This window comes from Pipistrellus kuhlii, unplaced genomic scaffold (genome assembly GCF_014108245.1).
Source record: "Pipistrellus kuhlii isolate mPipKuh1 unplaced genomic scaffold, mPipKuh1.p scaffold_m20_p_9, whole genome shotgun sequence".
Classification (NCBI taxonomy): domain Eukaryota; kingdom Metazoa; phylum Chordata; class Mammalia; order Chiroptera; family Vespertilionidae; genus Pipistrellus; species Pipistrellus kuhlii.
The window spans coordinates 60,852,247-60,870,362 of NW_023425595.1; the positions used below are offsets into that span (position 1 = coordinate 60,852,247).

General features: G+C 41.2%; 1 protein-coding gene across 2 annotated transcripts in view; it reads right to left on the bottom strand.

Moving 5' to 3' along the window:
- Positions 1-2,850: 2,850 nt before the first annotated feature.
- The window catches only part of ARHGAP20 (Rho GTPase activating protein 20), an 80,728-nt gene continuing 65,462 nt past the window's right edge, over positions 2,851-18,116 (bottom strand). For both annotated transcript variants that reach the window (XM_036427384.2, XM_045577675.1), the window contains 6 exons: positions 16,030-16,208; positions 14,526-14,687; positions 10,268-10,377; positions 7,283-7,472; positions 5,867-5,981; positions 2,851-4,862 (listed from right to left, as the gene is read on the bottom strand). In XM_036427384.2, coding sequence (XP_036283277.1) covers positions 2,986-4,862; positions 5,867-5,981; positions 7,283-7,472; positions 10,268-10,377; positions 14,526-14,687; positions 16,030-16,208 — 2,633 coding nt within the window. In that variant the 3' untranslated portion in view covers positions 2,851-2,985. The remainder of the gene's footprint in view (positions 4,863-5,866; positions 5,982-7,282; positions 7,473-10,267; positions 10,378-14,525; positions 14,688-16,029; positions 16,209-18,116) is intronic.

Consider the following 18,116-nt stretch of genomic DNA (forward strand, 5'->3'; position numbering starts at 1 on the left):
TTCTACAAAGGGAACTTGCTCTGAGGAGATTGTTAACTTTGGAGAATGGTATTTCATTTAATAGACAGCATGGGCTTCATACATATCCATTATCAGTGCCTTGAAAACCAAACAACTTTAAAAGTTAGCAGCAGTTTCTGCAAGTACAAAAATACACATTTATAACAGGATAGTAAAATCTGTCAAGATATATTATACAAACTCAAAACATTTTAGATAAAGCATGAGTCTAATATATTATAGATTAACAGAGTATAATAAAATGATGTTCTTCAAATCATACAATAGAATACTTTACAGCAATATTAACAAACTATTTACATTAAGTATTATAAGAGAATATAAGGGAACACAGAGAGCAGGAATATTTAAAAATCTCAATGTCTATTTCCTTCTATACTTCAAATTGGGTGGGTGACTATATCTGTGTGTGTGTGTGTATATATATATATATATATATATATATATATATATATATATATATGGCTAGAACTAATATTTTGTTAAGTAGAGAAGAAATTTCTTCCAAAGAGACACTCGAAGCTGGAAGAGCTTCATTCACATCTTGCAGTTCTGACAGTAGTTTTGCCCTAGGGGTAAGGGAGATCCCTGTTGCCTTTCTATATAGCAAAAAATGCATATGGACTCTTAGAAGTCTAACTATAGGACAGAGTGAAATCTACTTCACACCTGTGGCTGAGATGGCCAGTGTCATGAAGGAGTTCTTTGGACCCAGATTTATAAAAGTTAATTAAAATGCTAAGGGCAAACAGGGCTATGTACCCCAGAGGTAGGTAGCACCAATAGCTAATACTGAAAAGACTTGTTATGTGTTATAGAAAACATTTTATTCTTATTTATTTTAGTGATTTTAGAGAGAGAGGAAGGGAGAGAGAGAGAGAAAGAAAGAGAGAGAGAGAGAGAGAGAGAGAGAGAGAGAGAGAGAGAGAGAGAGAAACATTGATTTGTTGTTCTATTTATTTATACACTCATTGGTTAATTCTTGCATGTGCCCTGACTTGGGATCGAACCCAAAACCTTAGCATATCAGAACGACACTCTAACCAACTGAACCACCTGGCCAGAGCTACCAGAAAACATTTTTCTCCCTTTAACTGAAAACAAAACAAAACAAAACAAAACAAAACAAAAAAACATTTAGGACAACAGGGAAAGAACACTTAACATAAAAGCTTCCTAATGGCTCAGAAATATAGTTAGAAATAAGCTAGTTTGTGGGAGAAAGGTCCATTTGATGGTGGACTAGAGAGACCCAGTGGGTTCTAAGCTTCTTATAAGTAACAAGTTGAAATGAAGGAAGATGCACATCCTTTCCTGACTCTATCCCTCCATTCTGGCTGGCAAGACCTAATAATCAATGGAGTTAATCCAAGAGATGTACCAGTGTCACTTTAAGGCAAGAGAGAAAAGTGTCCAGGGATCTAAACCAATGGGGAGGGGTATACACTATCTGAAAACCATGAGTCATTTGGGACAAAGGTATGTCAAAACTCCTGGAGGTAGGGAGATCCAAAGCCAATGACTGAGAAGGCCAGGTAGCCACTTGGGTGGATATTCTATTCTGCGACTCTTCCTCAGCTGGCAAACTCAAAATTGCTCTCTCTATGGCCAAATGATAATTAGAAAAAGGATGACTTATCAGTCATGTGTCCTGGCTGGCTATCTAAGGGGCGGGGCTGCAGAAAACATTTCAGCAAAGAGGAGCCTGGCTGTCACCATGCTGGCAACAGCATTTGTGTAACAGAGAAAGGGCTGTGTTGCAGTTTTCCCCCACCCTCAGGTAACGGGCGCTTTCAGGCCACCTTCTAATTGGAAACACTGTGTTTCTGCAGAACGCTCCCAGCCCAGGTCCCTCTGTAAAGAACATGGAGATGGGCACCATTTCATCTTTCTCCGCCCTACTGTTCACCGAAGCTGTTGCAAAGCGATGCAGTGCTAATGGAAAAATGAATCAAGTAACACAACCAACAAAAAAAGGCATCATGATACTCACGGCTCTTGAGCCACTCTCTTTCCCCCCAGTCTAGCTACATCCTGGGCTATTTTCTGAACGATCCTGCGAGGATATAGGACTCTAAGAAGTCACAGAAATAGCCAGTGACTTGGGTTGAGGGAAATGTTTCACATGATTTCCTTCCTTACCGGGCATGCTTTTCTTCCCAATACTTTGATTAGTGGCGTATTTCTTGCTTATTTATTGAACTTATTCCATGGAATGTGGATTGTCTGCACTTTTCCCCTCTCCCCACAGTCTCCATTCTTCACTATTGATACCCCGGCCTTCTCGGGTCTAACCTCGTATAATGCATGCTTCCTTTTTATGCTAAATGATAAACCAGTCAGAGAAAAACAAGTACCACGTGATTTCATTAACGAACAAAATACATACAGACACACAGAGACTGACAATTGTCAAAGGGTGTGGGAGTTGGGGAGCTGAGTGAAAAAGGTGAAGGGATTAATTACACACCCCCCCCCCCCCCCAAACAAAACAAAACAAAACAAAACACCCTCATAGACAGAGACAACTGTATGGTGCTTACTAGAACTAAAGCGGGTGGAGTGATAGAATAGGGTAAAGGGAGATAAATGGTGGTGGAAGCAGCCTTGACTTTGAGTGGTGAACACACAATACAGTATATTGATGATGTGTTATGTAATTGTTCACCTGAAACCTATATAATTTTATTAACCAATGTTACCCAATAAATTCAATAAAGAAAAAAAAAGAAGACACTTTCTCTAACTCTCTGCTCGTATCTCTAAAATCATGACAAGCCTGGTCCCACGCTCTAATGAACTATTGTAGTTAAACTTCTTGCCACATGGTCTTTGTAAAGAGAATCATTTTATTATACTAAGTATTAGCAATAATATCTTTTTGCTACCTATTCCAGGTGCTTTATACAAAGGGGCCCTAATGATCATTGTCTCAATGTCATGAACAGGCCGCCTTCTGTTCTTCTAGACATCAGGTCCTTCTTGTGGTAAGACGTCTTTGGTTGAATGCTTGTCTGCAGCATCACACACTGCTGTGGGCCCTGAGTCTGGGCTGGACTCGTCATCCATGACCGGAGAGCTGGGTGAGGGCCTCTCGCAGGGCGGGGTACCCGGGGGGCACTGCCCGCTACTCTCTCCTTCCTCCTGTGACTTCACACAAAGCTCCAATGTGCCTTCCGCTTGGCCGGATGGAGAGCTGCCGCGTGGCTCGGAGCCGTGGCTGGGGTCGTCGTCGCTGTGCGGCTGGGCTGCTGGCACAGCCGCCAATTCTGCAGGTGCCCTCGGGGGCGTGTCTTTCTGTGTCTCTTGCTGTGGGTTGGCTTCTGGGTCCCCAGAAGCATGTGGGGGTGGCTCTGCAGGCCCTGGTCGAGAAGCTGTTTTCTTTTCCTCTGGTCTTGCTGCCCTGGCTTTGTTTTTGAGGGACCAGTTTTTTAAGCTGGCCATGCCATTTCTTAGCCACGTGCTGGGATGGAGGGTCACAGAGTGCATGTGTGAATGCCTCTCTACGGTATCCTTTTTTGTGTAAGTCAGGCTGCTGCTGGCCTGCTCAGAGGCGGGGCCAGACACTCCAGAAACGAGACTGGAGCTGCCGAGGTCGGAAGGTTCTCCCTGGCTGTGGGCCTGAAAAGTGCAATCTACCGGGGAGGACGTCTCAGCAGGCGTAAACACGGAATGCTCTGAAATCTGGGAGAAAGCGCTGTCTTGGGAGCTCACGGAGGAGCCGGATGGGGAGGTGCCCGGGGAGGACAGGCTGGAACAGCTGGTCCTGGGGCAGAGGTTTAACCTCGAGGGTACGGGCTTCTCGGTGCTCTGGCTCTTGGCCCCGCTCTTGCCCACCTCGATCCCCATGATGAGGCTCTGGTTGATGAGCTTCTGCCCCTCCATCTGTAAAGACTTGTGCTGCTGGAGATACACCTCCTCTCCAAGCGAGGGGCCTACTTCGTAGCTGGCTTTGTTGAGTTTCCTTGAGAAAATGCCCCTGAGGTAGCTCAGCTTGGAGGGCTGGTCAAGGACGCTGGGCTCCGAGCAGCACCGCTGCCTCCGGGAACTCTTGGGGGCCTCCGCTGCGGGGGGCTGGGCGAGCCCGGGGGTGTCTGCCGCCGAGGGCTGGCTCCTGGGACAATCCTGTGAGGGCATGTAACTGCAAGATGCCACCGAGATGGCCACTGGCTCTGAGGGAGGGGGCAGGTTCCCATGGCTTGCTTCGTGACCAAAGAAGCCCTTCTTCTTGGCATTTTTATTAGAGGCATTCTTCTTGTGATCAGTGCCTGTGACTACAGCCTGTTTAGACTCCGTCTTACCCTCCTCCTCTGGGGGCTCCTTCTGCTTCAGATGCTCCTCACCTTTCTGTGACAGGATTGCATCGCAGCTGGACTTGCGTAGCTTTTTCTGGTTACACTCGCGGAAAGAGGAAAGCTTTGCATCTCGGTGGTCCATGCTGGGCTCCGAGCAGCGCCGGGGGCGCGGAGGGCTTTTCGGAGCATCTTCCGTAGCCACGGACACACAGCCGGGCGTGGTGGTGCCGGGTGGGGCCCCGGCGTGGTCCTGCAGGGTGGCCTCTCCGCCCAGCGCTGCGACAGCCGTCGGCGTGGCATCGAGAGGCCCTTCCATTTGAATGTCTTCGTGTTTAGGATGGTCTAAGTCAAAGTCGATCAGGGTTAAAAGACCTTCCAGCTCGGGCTGGTCAGGGTCATAATCGCTGAGGGTGAGGACGGAGTCCATGCTTCTGCTCCCCTGGCCAAGGGCTGGCACCAGGTCGCTGCAGGGAGCGTCGGCATCCTCATTCAGCTCGTTCTCCAAGCTGTCGTAGGAGGAGTCGGTCATCTGTAAGCAAGGGGTGTCTGCGGGAAATCAAAGTGTGATAACCTCGTTAAATACTCCAAGTGCATGCTGCCCAAAGAAACAAAAGCTGTGATGCTTAGTTTAATTCTCTTTTCATGTAGATTCCCCCCCCCCCCCCCAATTTCCATACTTAAGGAAAAAAGATCATTCACAATCTCTCAACGTGTCAGTGCAGAACACAAAATAAAATTGGGTGTACTAGGTTTATCTCAGTTCCTGAAGAAATGGGCTTTCCTTAAGTAAGATTTCCTCAGAGCAAAGGGACATGACACAATACCAAGATATGATACAAAAAAAAATAAAGGAATCAATGCCAAGTACACCTGGGTTCCGAATGAGACCGCCTTCTAGCATGGCTTGCTGGTGAATACACGAAATTCACTCTCAGGGCAACCATTTACTAACCACTTCTCTTTGATAGAGTTCTTTAATTTTCCATTATTTATTTAATCTTTAAAACAACCACTCAAGTCAGGCATTATGGCTATCCATATTTTTGTAGATACAAAATCAATGTTCAGTGGCAGAGAATAATTGACCAGAGGTGATCTAACTAGTCATAGGTGGCACAGGACTTCACAGTCTGGATGCTGTTGCTTAGAAACAGCACTAGAGCCACCAGCATCCCGAGTGTCCCAGGGATGCAGAGGAAGGGGAGAGAGAAAAAGCCCGGCTGCCTCTGCAGCCTCTGGGCCTCCTTCTCCAGCTTTAACTCCAGTCCTATGATGTGCGTTAACATTCCTTGTAAAGTTCCGTTTACAAAAAAGATTAACACCAACAGGTGCTATCAGGTTCCTGAAGTTGAGGATCTCGTCTTATCTACATGAACCCCACCGGTGTTCACACCAGTGGGCCTTCTCATGAAGGCGCTCGAGGCCCACTGACCCAGGCCAGTGGCTCCCTTCCCAGGAGCTGCTGTGGGATCCAGGACAACCACTGTCCCACCACCTTCCCAGACACCCGTCTATTTCTCACATGAAAACAACCCAATTAGTCACAGTACCTGAGGTATTCTCTCTAATGTCACACGGCACTGACTCTTCTCCAAAGAGGGAAGTGATTTCTTCTCCAAATATTCGACAGCAATTCTCGATCAGAAATTGAAAAAGCAGAGTATTCTGTACAAAAAGGGACAAGATTGAAATGCCACTTTCCATACAGCATATCTATAAACCATACTTAATATATGAGTGATTTCAACAAAAATGCAAAAGAACCCTGAGAAAAAAAATCATGTCTGTTTTTAAGGTATAAAAAGCTATGACAAGAGTAATTTGGGGATAGAAACACATTTTAATCAGTGGACTAACGTTATTATTTGTGGTTTTGGCTTAATACTAACATTTTCATCCAAATGGTTCTGTCTTTAAAATTAGTTTTACATATTCTCTACAGTGCTTGGGGTAAAGAAATATTCTTTGTTATCAAAGCCCGTGAAGCATCACTAGACAGACATATTAATGCATTTCTTATGCATAAGGCAGTTGTCTTGGGTCTGGAAAGAGGGCATCCCCTATGGGTTGGCTGTGAAGGAGAGAGACAGCTGGAGAGAAAACCTGCATTTTGCCCCTTTGGTCTCTCCCTAGGCACTTCCTTCCCGCAGTCTCCCTAATGGGAGGCTCCTGCAGAAGAGGTGAGACCTCACCAGGGAGCTTTCTGCCTCCACTGAGAGGTGCTGGAGTCTCGCTGTAGTTTCCCTGCTTCAATAGCTGAGCAGAGGAGCAAACAGAATGGGGGGTGTGCCAAGCACCACAGGGGTGTGATTTCAACGAACTACCATATGAACGAGGTATTATCACCACCTCCACTTTCCAGAGGAGACACTGGATCAGTGTAATTAATGTTGCCCAGGAGCATACCTCTGGCAAGTGGTGGGGCTGAACCCTGGCTTGTCTAACTTCAAAGTTCTTGTTTCTTTTCTCAAACCAACTGCTTATCATTCTGTGGTTGAAGTCAGTCACAGTTTTTTGCCTCTCTCAAGGAAAAAGAACTAACGCAACTGCTAGCACTTTTCTGTTTCAGAAACCACTTTTTGCTGAAACCGGTTTGGCTCAGTGGATTGAGCATCGGCTTGCGGACTGAAAGGTCCCAAGTTTGATTCTGGTCAAGAGCATGTACATTGGTTGCGGGCACATCCCCGGTAGGGAGTGTGCAGGAGGCAGCTGGTCCTGGTTGATGTTTCTCTCTCATCAACGTTTCTAGCTCTCTATCCCTCTTCCTTCCTCTCTGTGAAAAATCAATAAAAAATCAATTAAAAAAAAGAAACCACTTTTCTATAGTTTACCAGAATAGGATAAAACCATTACTGAACCCAAATTTATGTTCTTTAAGAAAATGTCTTTCAGAATTAATACCCTGAAGTTTAGCTTCAAAATGGGGACTCAGGCTCCCAGGGAATAAGAATGAAAAGCTGCATTACCTTCTTTGCGTATACGGTTTCCAGTTCCGGGCTGCAGGAAGTAGCAGACCACAGGATGCTTGGAGCGATACATACGGCCAAGTTATACGCGTTCATCTGATTGTCTGAGGCTTGTTGCTCAATGTTGTGCAGTACCCCAAAAAGGTACTTCAGAAGAACAATATTGGCTCTCGGAAGCTGGTCTAACAGCCTGAAGATAGAAAAAAAAAAAAAATGCACTCTTTAAGCAAGATATTTCATAAACTATTTGTATAAACAGGCAACCCTCGCTTTCCACGAATTCCTCATGCAAAACAAAACACAGATGTGCGAGAGTTTCAGTTAACATGGTACCATGCAAAGTGAGTCCTGCCTGCACAGAAAGAGTGAATGTAAGCCCGGGGATTTAGCTATTTATTGTATACACTGTCTTCACAACTCAGAGAAAATGTGAGACTGCACAAAAATGGCTCACCAAAAATGCTATCCAAAATATCTACCTGAAACTAATATGATGCTTTTTAATTTAATTAAATCATGTAACATTTCAGAATATTCTCCACCAAAACCCCACAAAATCTTTCTGATGAAAAGTCCACAACCATTAAACTTAAAGCGCTCCTTTGTTTCCAAGTGTATCTCTTGGTTGGAACCCGAACTCGAGCTAATTAAGAATGCCCAGGCCATTCTGAGGGCTTGGGCTCTGCTCCACTAGCTCCCAAAGGCAACTTGTCCCAAGGCTCATCTCACTGGTATCACTTTCACATATAAGGCAAGCTTATGATGGTCTAGTTCCTACTGTTCTCCTTTTGTAAGTGATAAGAGGTTTTCAAATGATCACTCACTGAAAATGATATTTACTATCATCTAGAAAACGTATATGTTGATATCATGGTTGTTGCTGTTTTAAAACAAGAATCTCAACCAAGAGGAGAAAATTAGTTTGATTCCTGTTGCAAAAACAACAGAGGTATTTCTTCAGTACAGTGAACTCACAACGAGTGAAGTTTATAGGGACAAGTTATGATAGATATGGAAATAGACCAGAAGATTACTGAGTGCGCTCAATGGAAAGTGAGACACTGTCTAGCACACTCTTGGGTTACCGGAGGCCCTCAGCCTCTGAGCTAACTCCACAAACTCTGTAAGTTATTGATGGCTTACAGTGCACCTAACACTTGCTCATAGAATTGAAAATTCTGTCTGGTCAAGAGACAAATGATTTATTTGTGCCCTTCCACTACCCCTCAAGGCCTCGGTAGAGAAATCCAGTTCTGCATCTATTTATAAATTCATTTCTGATTCAATTACATAAGTTGTGGTAGTTTGAAATCTCCTTTGAACTGGTTGCAATATCTTATCAGTTCTCTCATTAATTAATGATTTAAACAAAATCTTTTACACATGTTCATTTTATATTTGTATGAGAGTCATAGTGTTACTTTTTCTTTTTTTAAGGAAATCATCCTTAATAGTAGGATGTAAAGTTTTATTTATTTATTTATTTATTTATTTATTTTTTTGATTTCCCTTTGATTTTTTTTAATCAATCTTTATTGTTCATATTATTACAAAGGTTCCTCATTTCTACCCCCTTCCACCAGGTTCCCACCTCACCCTCCGCCCCCTCCCCACCCCCCATTGTCCTCATCCATAGGTGCACAGTTTATGTTCAGTCTCTTCCTCCCTCCCCCCTCCCCCAGAACAGTCAGTCCACTCCCCTCCCATATCGCCGACTCTACTACAATGAACTGCTATTATTGTTCATCAGGTTTTTCAATCTCCTTTTTGTTGTTGTTGTTGTTTTTAATTAATAAACTTTTACACTTCTAAGAATAAATTTTAAAATCTAATAATTTTAAACCTTGTTTTTTTTCTGCCCTGGGAATTGAGAGCACACTTGTTTACATGTAAACTTGCCCTTAGGCTATCAAAAGGTGTAGCCATTCAAGTGTAAATGGACACATTTTTAAACTTAGCTGCTGGTTGGAAAAGGATTACCTGTTCTGGGTGGGAAGGGCTTGTCATTCCCTTTCTCCATTAAAATTAAGGTGTTAGCTTTAAAACCTCTTTTTGGCAAGAGACCTTAAACTTTCAGAACTTTAAAATTTTCAGATAGTAAATCAGTTGGATGTAAAGTTTTAGACAATGAGCCACCTGCACAGAATCTAACCTTCACTATCTCCGAATGGTCTCCACCAAACCATAATGGAAGCAGAGAGTATTTTGTGACAAGGTTTTGCTTTCTTTCTTCAACAGTTGTACCCCGTTCTTCTACAGACAAGGGGTGTCTATCAATAGTAGGATGCAGATAATAACATATTTTAAAATTGTTCGAGAAAAAAACTGTATTGAAGAAGCATATGGAAAAAACGGTATTGGGATTTTTGGATTTTCAAAGAGCAGCTGGAAGTATTGCTTTTTTGATGGACACTTCTTTCTTGCTCTCTTATAATGCAGGAAATATGGTTGAACCGGGGGTGAGTTCTGCTAGCAGCTTCCTTTGCCTGAATACAGATGATGCATTTCTTATGATCAGACTGCATCTGTAACTCCCTTTTCTTGACATTTATCCAAAGCTACCTGCTTCTCTGCCGTGCTCCCACAATGCCCTCCTTCACGTATCTCTTTTACAGCACTGACTACTGAATTGCCATTGTAATTCTGGCTTTACCTGTGCACTCTACCAGATTGTGAGTTCCTTGAAAGAAGAAATATTCTCTGTGTTGTCTAGTTAAATATTTACCAAAATTAAGATCATAAATTGGGTTTATAGTATTGGTTTTTGTCAACTCCTCTCAGATTTAGACAGATAGATAGAAGGCGTACAATGATCGTGTGCCATGTTAATAAGATTAGGGAATAAACAATCATAGTAATGACAGTGGCTAGGAAAGTCTGTTTTTAAACTGATCCTCATGGATATCATTACTTCACAAGATAAGTTTATAAAACATATGATTTTTAAAAAGTATTTTTGAGATGTGACCAAATTAGAATAGTTACCTTTGAATCATATTTATTTTCTCTTCATCATTTCCTTGATCCATTACACATACCCAGTTATCATAGAGATCTGTTAAGAAAATACTTCTGGGAACATGTCGTAGAAAATCCTGAGAGAGAAGCAAAAATAAATATTTTAAATCATTATTCTCATGCTAAACATGTACTGGAGCGATAAGAAAACATTTTGTTGAAAAGAGTTAAGTCTTCCCTTCTTTGGAATACACAGTTCTTGGTGCCAACTCTCCACTAATGTGCACATGTAGAAACACAGGCTTTGACTTTTTTCTAGCAAAAACCAGAGGAGCAACTGGAGTCTGGATTGTAACGGGAAAGATACAGGACAACCTCTTTGGGCTGAAAGTGCCAGTGTGTATAGATTTTAGCAAACTAGTGTATGTGACAGGGCCTGGCAAATCATCCTAAATCCGCCATTCCCCCTCAAATCACTGGTTCAAAGAAATGCCAAAGATATTGGTGAGGTTCCTAATGTAATCAGCATCCGATCATTCTATACATATTTGCTCATATGTACTAGGGACAGAGCAGTGAATAAAACAGAGTCCTTGCTATTTTCAAATGTTATATTCCAGCGGAATTGCTGAGCAATTTCCATCTAGAGATAGTTTCTCCCTCCTATTCCCATGGAAGGGCTCTCACTGTTTGGGGAGAAAAAGCATTCTAGGCGGTGGCTGGGCTCTGAGAGCCTGGGGAGGCACCCTGTGCCTGATGTACACTGATTGGCACGTGCCCAGCACATTGTCCTCTCTGGCCTTCCAGACTCTGCTCTGCTGAACGATTGGTGGGGCTGGGTGTGGTGGGACCAGATCATAACACATCTACTTATGGCCAAGGATGTTTGTTGTTTGACCTTTGTTTATAAAAAGCTTAAACATAAACTAAATTTGGTTCTGGTCCTATGTTCACTTCTGTTTTAAGCCAACTCTCTCTGTTGCTTTTGGCATGGTATTTGCAAAGCTAAGCTTGCAAAGTCTGATCTCTACCTCAGTAAACTTTAGGCAGAGAAAACTCAATTTCATGTCTAAGCACTGTACCAACGGCTGGCTATCATTCTACAAGTTCATGGAAAGCGGTGAAAGATGCAATTGAGCAATTTAAATATTGCTGGAAAACCAAATCAGCCACTTGACAAAAGACAACACAGCTTGTTACTTACATGTCATGCTTATGTTACTGATAGGAAGGCTGTGACACCTCACTATTCTAGTTAGCGGAATACATGTGTCTTTCCCCCAGCAGCTCATGAGGCCTCCAAGGCCAGGGCGGACCCTCCCTCTCCACTCGTACACTTCAATGCCAAGCACAGTCCCACACACAGTGGTGGTTACTACTGAGCTGATGCTATTTGCATATGGACAAATATTAGTGAGGACAAGGGAAGGCCAACTAACTATAATTGAGATTCCAATATAATTTTAAAAACCTCTTTGTAGTCATGTCTCCAATCACAACACATTTTTTTTTTTTTTTTTTTAAGAGTGGCAAGCAAGCGGGAAGATGACTGATTCTTCCTATTCTGTTATATGTTTCTCTGTTCTATTACATCTTCCAGGAGAAATGTACCCGGATACTTATGACTCAGATGTGTCTTTACAAAAGTTACCTCTTTTTGGGTAAAGGTATTGAATTTTCATAATTCCAAACTAATTTTAGTTGCCGCACCTACTTTAAAAGTCAGATTCAAAGAGGCAAACTCTGTTATTTCAAAGTGGGACAGTGACAATAGCACTCTTTTTAAATCGCAGTGGAACACATACTTATGATCTGTCTTGAAGAAAAAACATCATTAAATCTTAAACCTACACTTGAAAGATAATAGGTCGTAACATCTCAATGAACTCTCCACAGCTGGAATAACAAGTTATGAAATACAACCGCCATCGCAGCTGAGAAAGGATATGAGAGCTGGTCCTGAATTACAATCACCGACTCCCAGCACTCAGATGTCTCCTGCCCTCCCAAACTAGAGCCCCGGGCACCAGCAGGACTACAGGCTCATCGGAGATGAGATTCCTGCAGGGCTAAAAATGAACTTTCCCTCAAAGGTCCGTTGGATCAAAGTTACAGTGTCTCAAGCAATTTTCTGTCAATTATAGTTTGAAGAGCTGAGCTTATACTTAAACAAAACCAGCAGAAGTAAAACATTAAAGGGAACCTAAAGTAGCACTTCCAAATAGTCTTAAAACCAAGACACAAAAGCTCAAAAACTTTAACTTTTGCCAAAAAGTATGTTCTTTCCTGCAGCCACTTAGAAGAAATGAGAGTAAAATGCAGTTACATGGTTATAGAATGTCAACTACTTGTAACCTATTTAACCAGACTTTTCAATCATTTGCATTAGCTTTGTCCTTTGTTTATTTTTGAACAAGTAATACTTCTCCAATTTGGAATGCAGTCAAACTCTTCTAGGATTATTATATTTTTGTAAGAGCCTCAATAATTTAGCGCAAAATCTTAAGAAGTGTGGAACTGTGGAGAATAGCATGGTAAGGAAAATGTTCTAAAACAAAGGCTTGGGACTCAAACGTCTTTTGTTATTACATGTTCATTTCTAGTATGCAGTTGCAAGGTTTGTTAAAGAAAAGAAATGGGGAAAAATAGTTATAGAGATAAAGAACCATTGAACAGACTGTCAAACTATAGCGGGAAGGCAAGGGAGGTTGGGGGGTGCTGTAAGTGATCAATCGAAGGACTTGTATGCATGCATACACACATAACCAATGGATACAAGACATGGGGGGGGGAGCAGGTAAAGGTATATATGGGGGGGTAGGGGAGGCTGGGAGGGACAAGGAGGGAAAAAAAGAGACATATGTACTACTATTTGTCATGCTTCAAACAATAATAAAAAAAAGAATCTAAATCACAAAAACAAAAAAAAAACAAACAACAACAACAACAACAACAAAAAACAACAGCAAAGAATTTAGCTTCTTAAATTAAGAGATGGGAGAAAGTCTAATTAGATGCTTAAAAAAGAAAAAGTCATTGTGTGTGTATACTTGTATGTATCTCCCAGACATATATCTGGCCACGCACACCATGCATATCTTTATTGTGCTCCAGGGCTGAAGAGCAATCACAGACCCTGAGCAATTCAAACTGGATGAGCCGGCCTCCCGGTTCTTCTGCGTGCTCTGCACAGCACAGCCTGTAGCAGGGTTAAGAGCAGACTTGGCCCATTTACCAAGAATCATCTGACTGTGCATCAAGTCAGAAAGCAGGATTCTGTAAGCCGTTCCCCACCCCACAGGGTAGGAGTAGGGTGTGCGAGAGTCTTCTTCACCATGTTTCCCTTAATTTGGTTTTTATGCTCCCGCCCCAGGATGTGGCCGGGCCTTGTCTCTGCCCTGGCAAGGTGCTTCTCACTGGCTGGGAGATGGGAGCCTGAGCAGGTCTGCAGAAGCTACCCCTAAGGTCAAAAGCTCTGCTAAACGCTGGTTTTGACTCTACATTTAAAAAAAAGTGAGGCATTTTCAAGAATGTGGGAGGAAAACATTTTAGAAGTGCTCTAAGCCAAGTGTGGATGTGACTTAAGTAACCGTGGGGTTGGGTGAGAACCGTAAAAAATGTCAGGGAAGGCTTTTACAAAAGAAGGCTGAGTCCAGAGCCACTCCCGCCCCGCTTTTACTTTAAAACGCATCGGGGACAAGGAAGGCACCACGACTGCATTAATGAATGGAAGTTTCAGGGGCCTCAGAGAGCAATTTTTGTTTTGGTTGTTAGGCAAATGCTTGGTTGGCATAGTAAACTTCTTTTTCAAAGTTTAATAAAGTATATAGTTTTGAAAGAATTGCATATTTTAGGAAGATAGTGAGATTGTGAGGAAGTCATCATAGTTAGGATGTTTGTTTTGGTAAATGGGCTGTATGTGTTTTGATTATTTTAAATTTGACTTAATTCATATATATATATATATATATATATTTATTTATTTATTGTTTATTTTTTTAATTTTTTAATTTTTTTTTTGCAGGGGGTAGCAGAAGTCATGATGAGAAGAGTGGAGTGGGATAGAAAAACTCAAAAAGTCTGCCATGCCATGCCATGCCATTCATTGGCCATGGCTTTTAAAAGACAATCTTCACTTTGTGAAGTATTTTTTTTTTTTTTTTTTTTTAACACTTTTTAGGTTCTGATCTATTATGGCTCTTTGCAGATGGGAATAACGTCACAATGAAAGAAACCAGTTGTTTCTCCAGAAGTGCACTGTGGGTGATGGGGTGAGAACGCCTACCTTCAGAACGGACGTTATCACGAAAATGTGTTCACAGTCCAGGGGCACGTCTGCTCCTGTCTCCAGTTTCTCCCTCAGCTCTTTGCACAGCTTCGCATTGCCGGGATGTCTGAAGATGCCCTTCGTGATGGGTCCTTTTTGATTAAGGTAAAAAAGTATATCCTGTGGGAAAGCAAAGGGGAAAAAGGCACTTAACACATACCAGCAGTCTCTCTCTGCCAGAGGCGAGGGTGGACGAGGGGACGGCTCTGGGGATCCAGCTGGGTGGATGCTAGAGGAATTAGTCAACTGAATTTTTGGTATCTCTACATTTCTGTTGTTCTATTTATTCAATATCTAAAAACCATTTGACCTCAAACACTTGCTTTAAGGAGACTGTCTTGTTTCAATGAACCAACGGCCACTGTAAACTCAGATTTCTTTGCATTAACGTCTCTGTCACCTGGTCTCATCTAATACTCTCTCCCCATGACTCTCCAAAACAAACTCTTTACCCAAATAAGGAAATATTGTCAAATTCACTCTCCACTTGCTTATCTTTCTTTTAATGCATCTCCATACTACATTCTACTTCCTGTATTTACTTCCTTCTTTCCCTCCAGGAGGCTTTCTCCATCCCAGTCCATTCTGGCCATATTTCATGTTTCATTTTGCTTTCTTTCAAGCTGTCTATTCTCTGCCTTCAAGGAAGGAAAAGAATGGGTGTTGGAGACAAGCAACCCATGGGATTTGAAACCTAATTATAGCACATATTTACTGTGTGATCCAGAATAAACTCGAGGCTTTAAAATATATTTGTAAGGGAGGGATGATAAGATGATGATGATGATGATGATGATGATGATGATGACAACTACCCGCTAACTGTTGTGCAGAGGAATTGATAGAGTGGCTAGGCTAGTGTCTATCACTTACAGTTGCACAGTATACCATAATAATGCATATATCTAGTAGAGTAGTTAGAGGACTCTGGGTACTCAATAAATGTTGCTTTAACAATGGTCATTTGGAGATAAGACAAATGCAGTGGTTTTCACCTGATCCACTCTATACAGGTGAAAGACAACTAAATGCCAGAGGATGTATCTTTATATATAAATACTTGAAATACAAATAAAACACAAGTAAGATTTATAAAAAGCATGACTGAATAGTCTCCGCTGCTAAAGGGAGTAAAGGAGATTTTCAGAACAATGCAGAATTCAAGAAAGGAAGTGCAAGAAATGCGAGGGATAATGCACTGAAGCAAATTCTAATCTCTCTGAGCAGTTTATGTAGCTCTTTTCTAAGACAAGGAGATTAGATTATCTCTTCCTATTATGTCTAATGTACGATTTTGTTAATAGCTGATCAGATTTTTATTTTTTGAAGTAATAATAATAAGTATTCTCAGGCAAAGCCATGGATGTCTATATTTCCATTTGGGTATAGATTTGCCTCTCAGAGCTCTCTTCTTCCCCAAATATCCCTTCCCATTGGTGTTCCAGGCTAGAATGAGACTTACCAAGATAGGTTTTGGAAGATTGTCATTCTCACAGATATCTGTCAGAGACACTCCAAAGAGCTGTTTTGTCATAGGAGAAGTTGGGGATATAGGCGAGTTATCCAGTTGAGTACCAGAACCTCGCCAAAAGGCCCAGTTGATGATAGATCTTCTCCTTTTAAATGTCTTCTGACCTGAATCTAAGGAAGATGTGAGATAGAAAAACCAGTTTAACTCACTTTATTTCTACAGTTTCTATGTTTTGAAAAAATATATTTTATTGATTTTTTACAGAAAAGAAGGGAGAGAGGGATAGAGAGCTAGAAACATCGATGAGAGAGAAACATTGACCAGCTGCCTCCTGCACACCCCCCACTGGGGATGTGCCCGAAACCAATGTATAATACATGCCCTTGACCGGAATCAAACCTGGGACCTTTCTGTCCGCACACCGACACTCTATCTATTGAGCCAAACCAATTTCACCTACAATTTCTATTTTTATGTTACATTCATTATTATGACTCAAAGAGAAAAACTGCTTATAGATATCCTTTGTTACTGTTAATTCAATCTACGAAATTTTATTATAATATTTTATAAATTAAGAATCAAATGTTTGGATTATTGCTCTACTATTTTTTGGAACATCACTGGTTTATTTACATGAGTTTTGGCACTGAATTCTCAAGGGTGAAAGAAAGGGTTTCTTATTGTACTGTAATACCTTAAAGCAAAAAGTATGTATGTTTCATGCCAACATATACAGATGAGACTAAGCACACAAAAAAGTTGAAGATATTAAATTAGACTACCCTTTGCCCATGCTCTAAATGGAATATCTTCTTTTTGTTGAGTTGTATACATTCTTCATATATTTTGGAAATCAAACCCTTATCACCTGTATCAGTGGCAAATATGTTCTCCCATACCCTGGATTCCCTTTTCATTTTGCTAAAATTTTTCCCCCCTGTGCAAAAGCTTTTTAATTTGATGTAGTCCCATTTGTTTATTTTTCCTTTTTTTTCTCTTGCCCTACGAGATGTACTGTGAAAATACTGCCACGTAAGATGGCTAAGATTTTGTTGCCTATGTCTTCTTCTAAGATTTTTATGGTTTCATGACTTAACATTTAAGTCTTTTATCTATTTTGAGTTTATTCTTGTGTATGGTCTAAGCAGTTTCACTGGTTTGTATGTACCCGTTCAGTTTTCACAACACATTTATTAAAGAGACTGTTTTTATTCCATTGTGTGCTTTTGCCTCTTTTGAATTATTGACCACAAAGGTGTGGATTGATTTATGGAATCTCTGTTCTGTTCCATTGATCTATATGCCTATTCTTATGCTAGTCCCAGGTTGTTTTGACTACAATGGCCTTGTAGGACACTTGGATATCTGATTTTGTGATCCCTCAACTTTGTTCATCCAAAAATTGCTGTAGTTATTTGGGGTCTTTTTTGATTCCATATAAATTTCTGAAGTGTTTGTTCTGGATCTGTGAAATATGCCATTGATATTTTAATAAGAATTGCATTGAAACTATAGACTGCTTTTGGTAGTAAGGGCATGTTAATTCTTCTAATCCATGACCACAGTATATGCTTCTACTTATTAGTATTTTCCTCAATTTCTTTTTTTCAATGTCCTACAGTTTCCCAAGTACAGGTCTTTTATCTCCTTGGTTAAATTTATTCCTGGGTAGGGTACCTTATTTCTTGGTTGCAATAGTAAATAAGACTGTTTTCTTAGTTTCTCTTTCTAATAGTTCATTATTGGTATATAAAAATGCCATCAGTTTCTGGATATTGATTTTGTATCCTGCTACTTTGTCAAGTTAATTTACTAGATCTAGTATTTTTTTGGTGGAGTCTTTAGGGATTTCTCTGTACAATATCATGTCATCTGAGAATAATGACAGTTCTAATTCCTCCTTTCTAATTTGGATGCCTTTTATTTATTTTTCTTGTCTGATTACTGTAGCGAGGACTGCCAGTACTATAGTGAATAAGAGTGGTGAAAGTGGACATCTCTGTTTTGTTCCTGATCTTAAGGGGATCACTTGTAGTTTTTGCCCATTGAGTCTCATGTTGGCTGTGTGTTTGTCA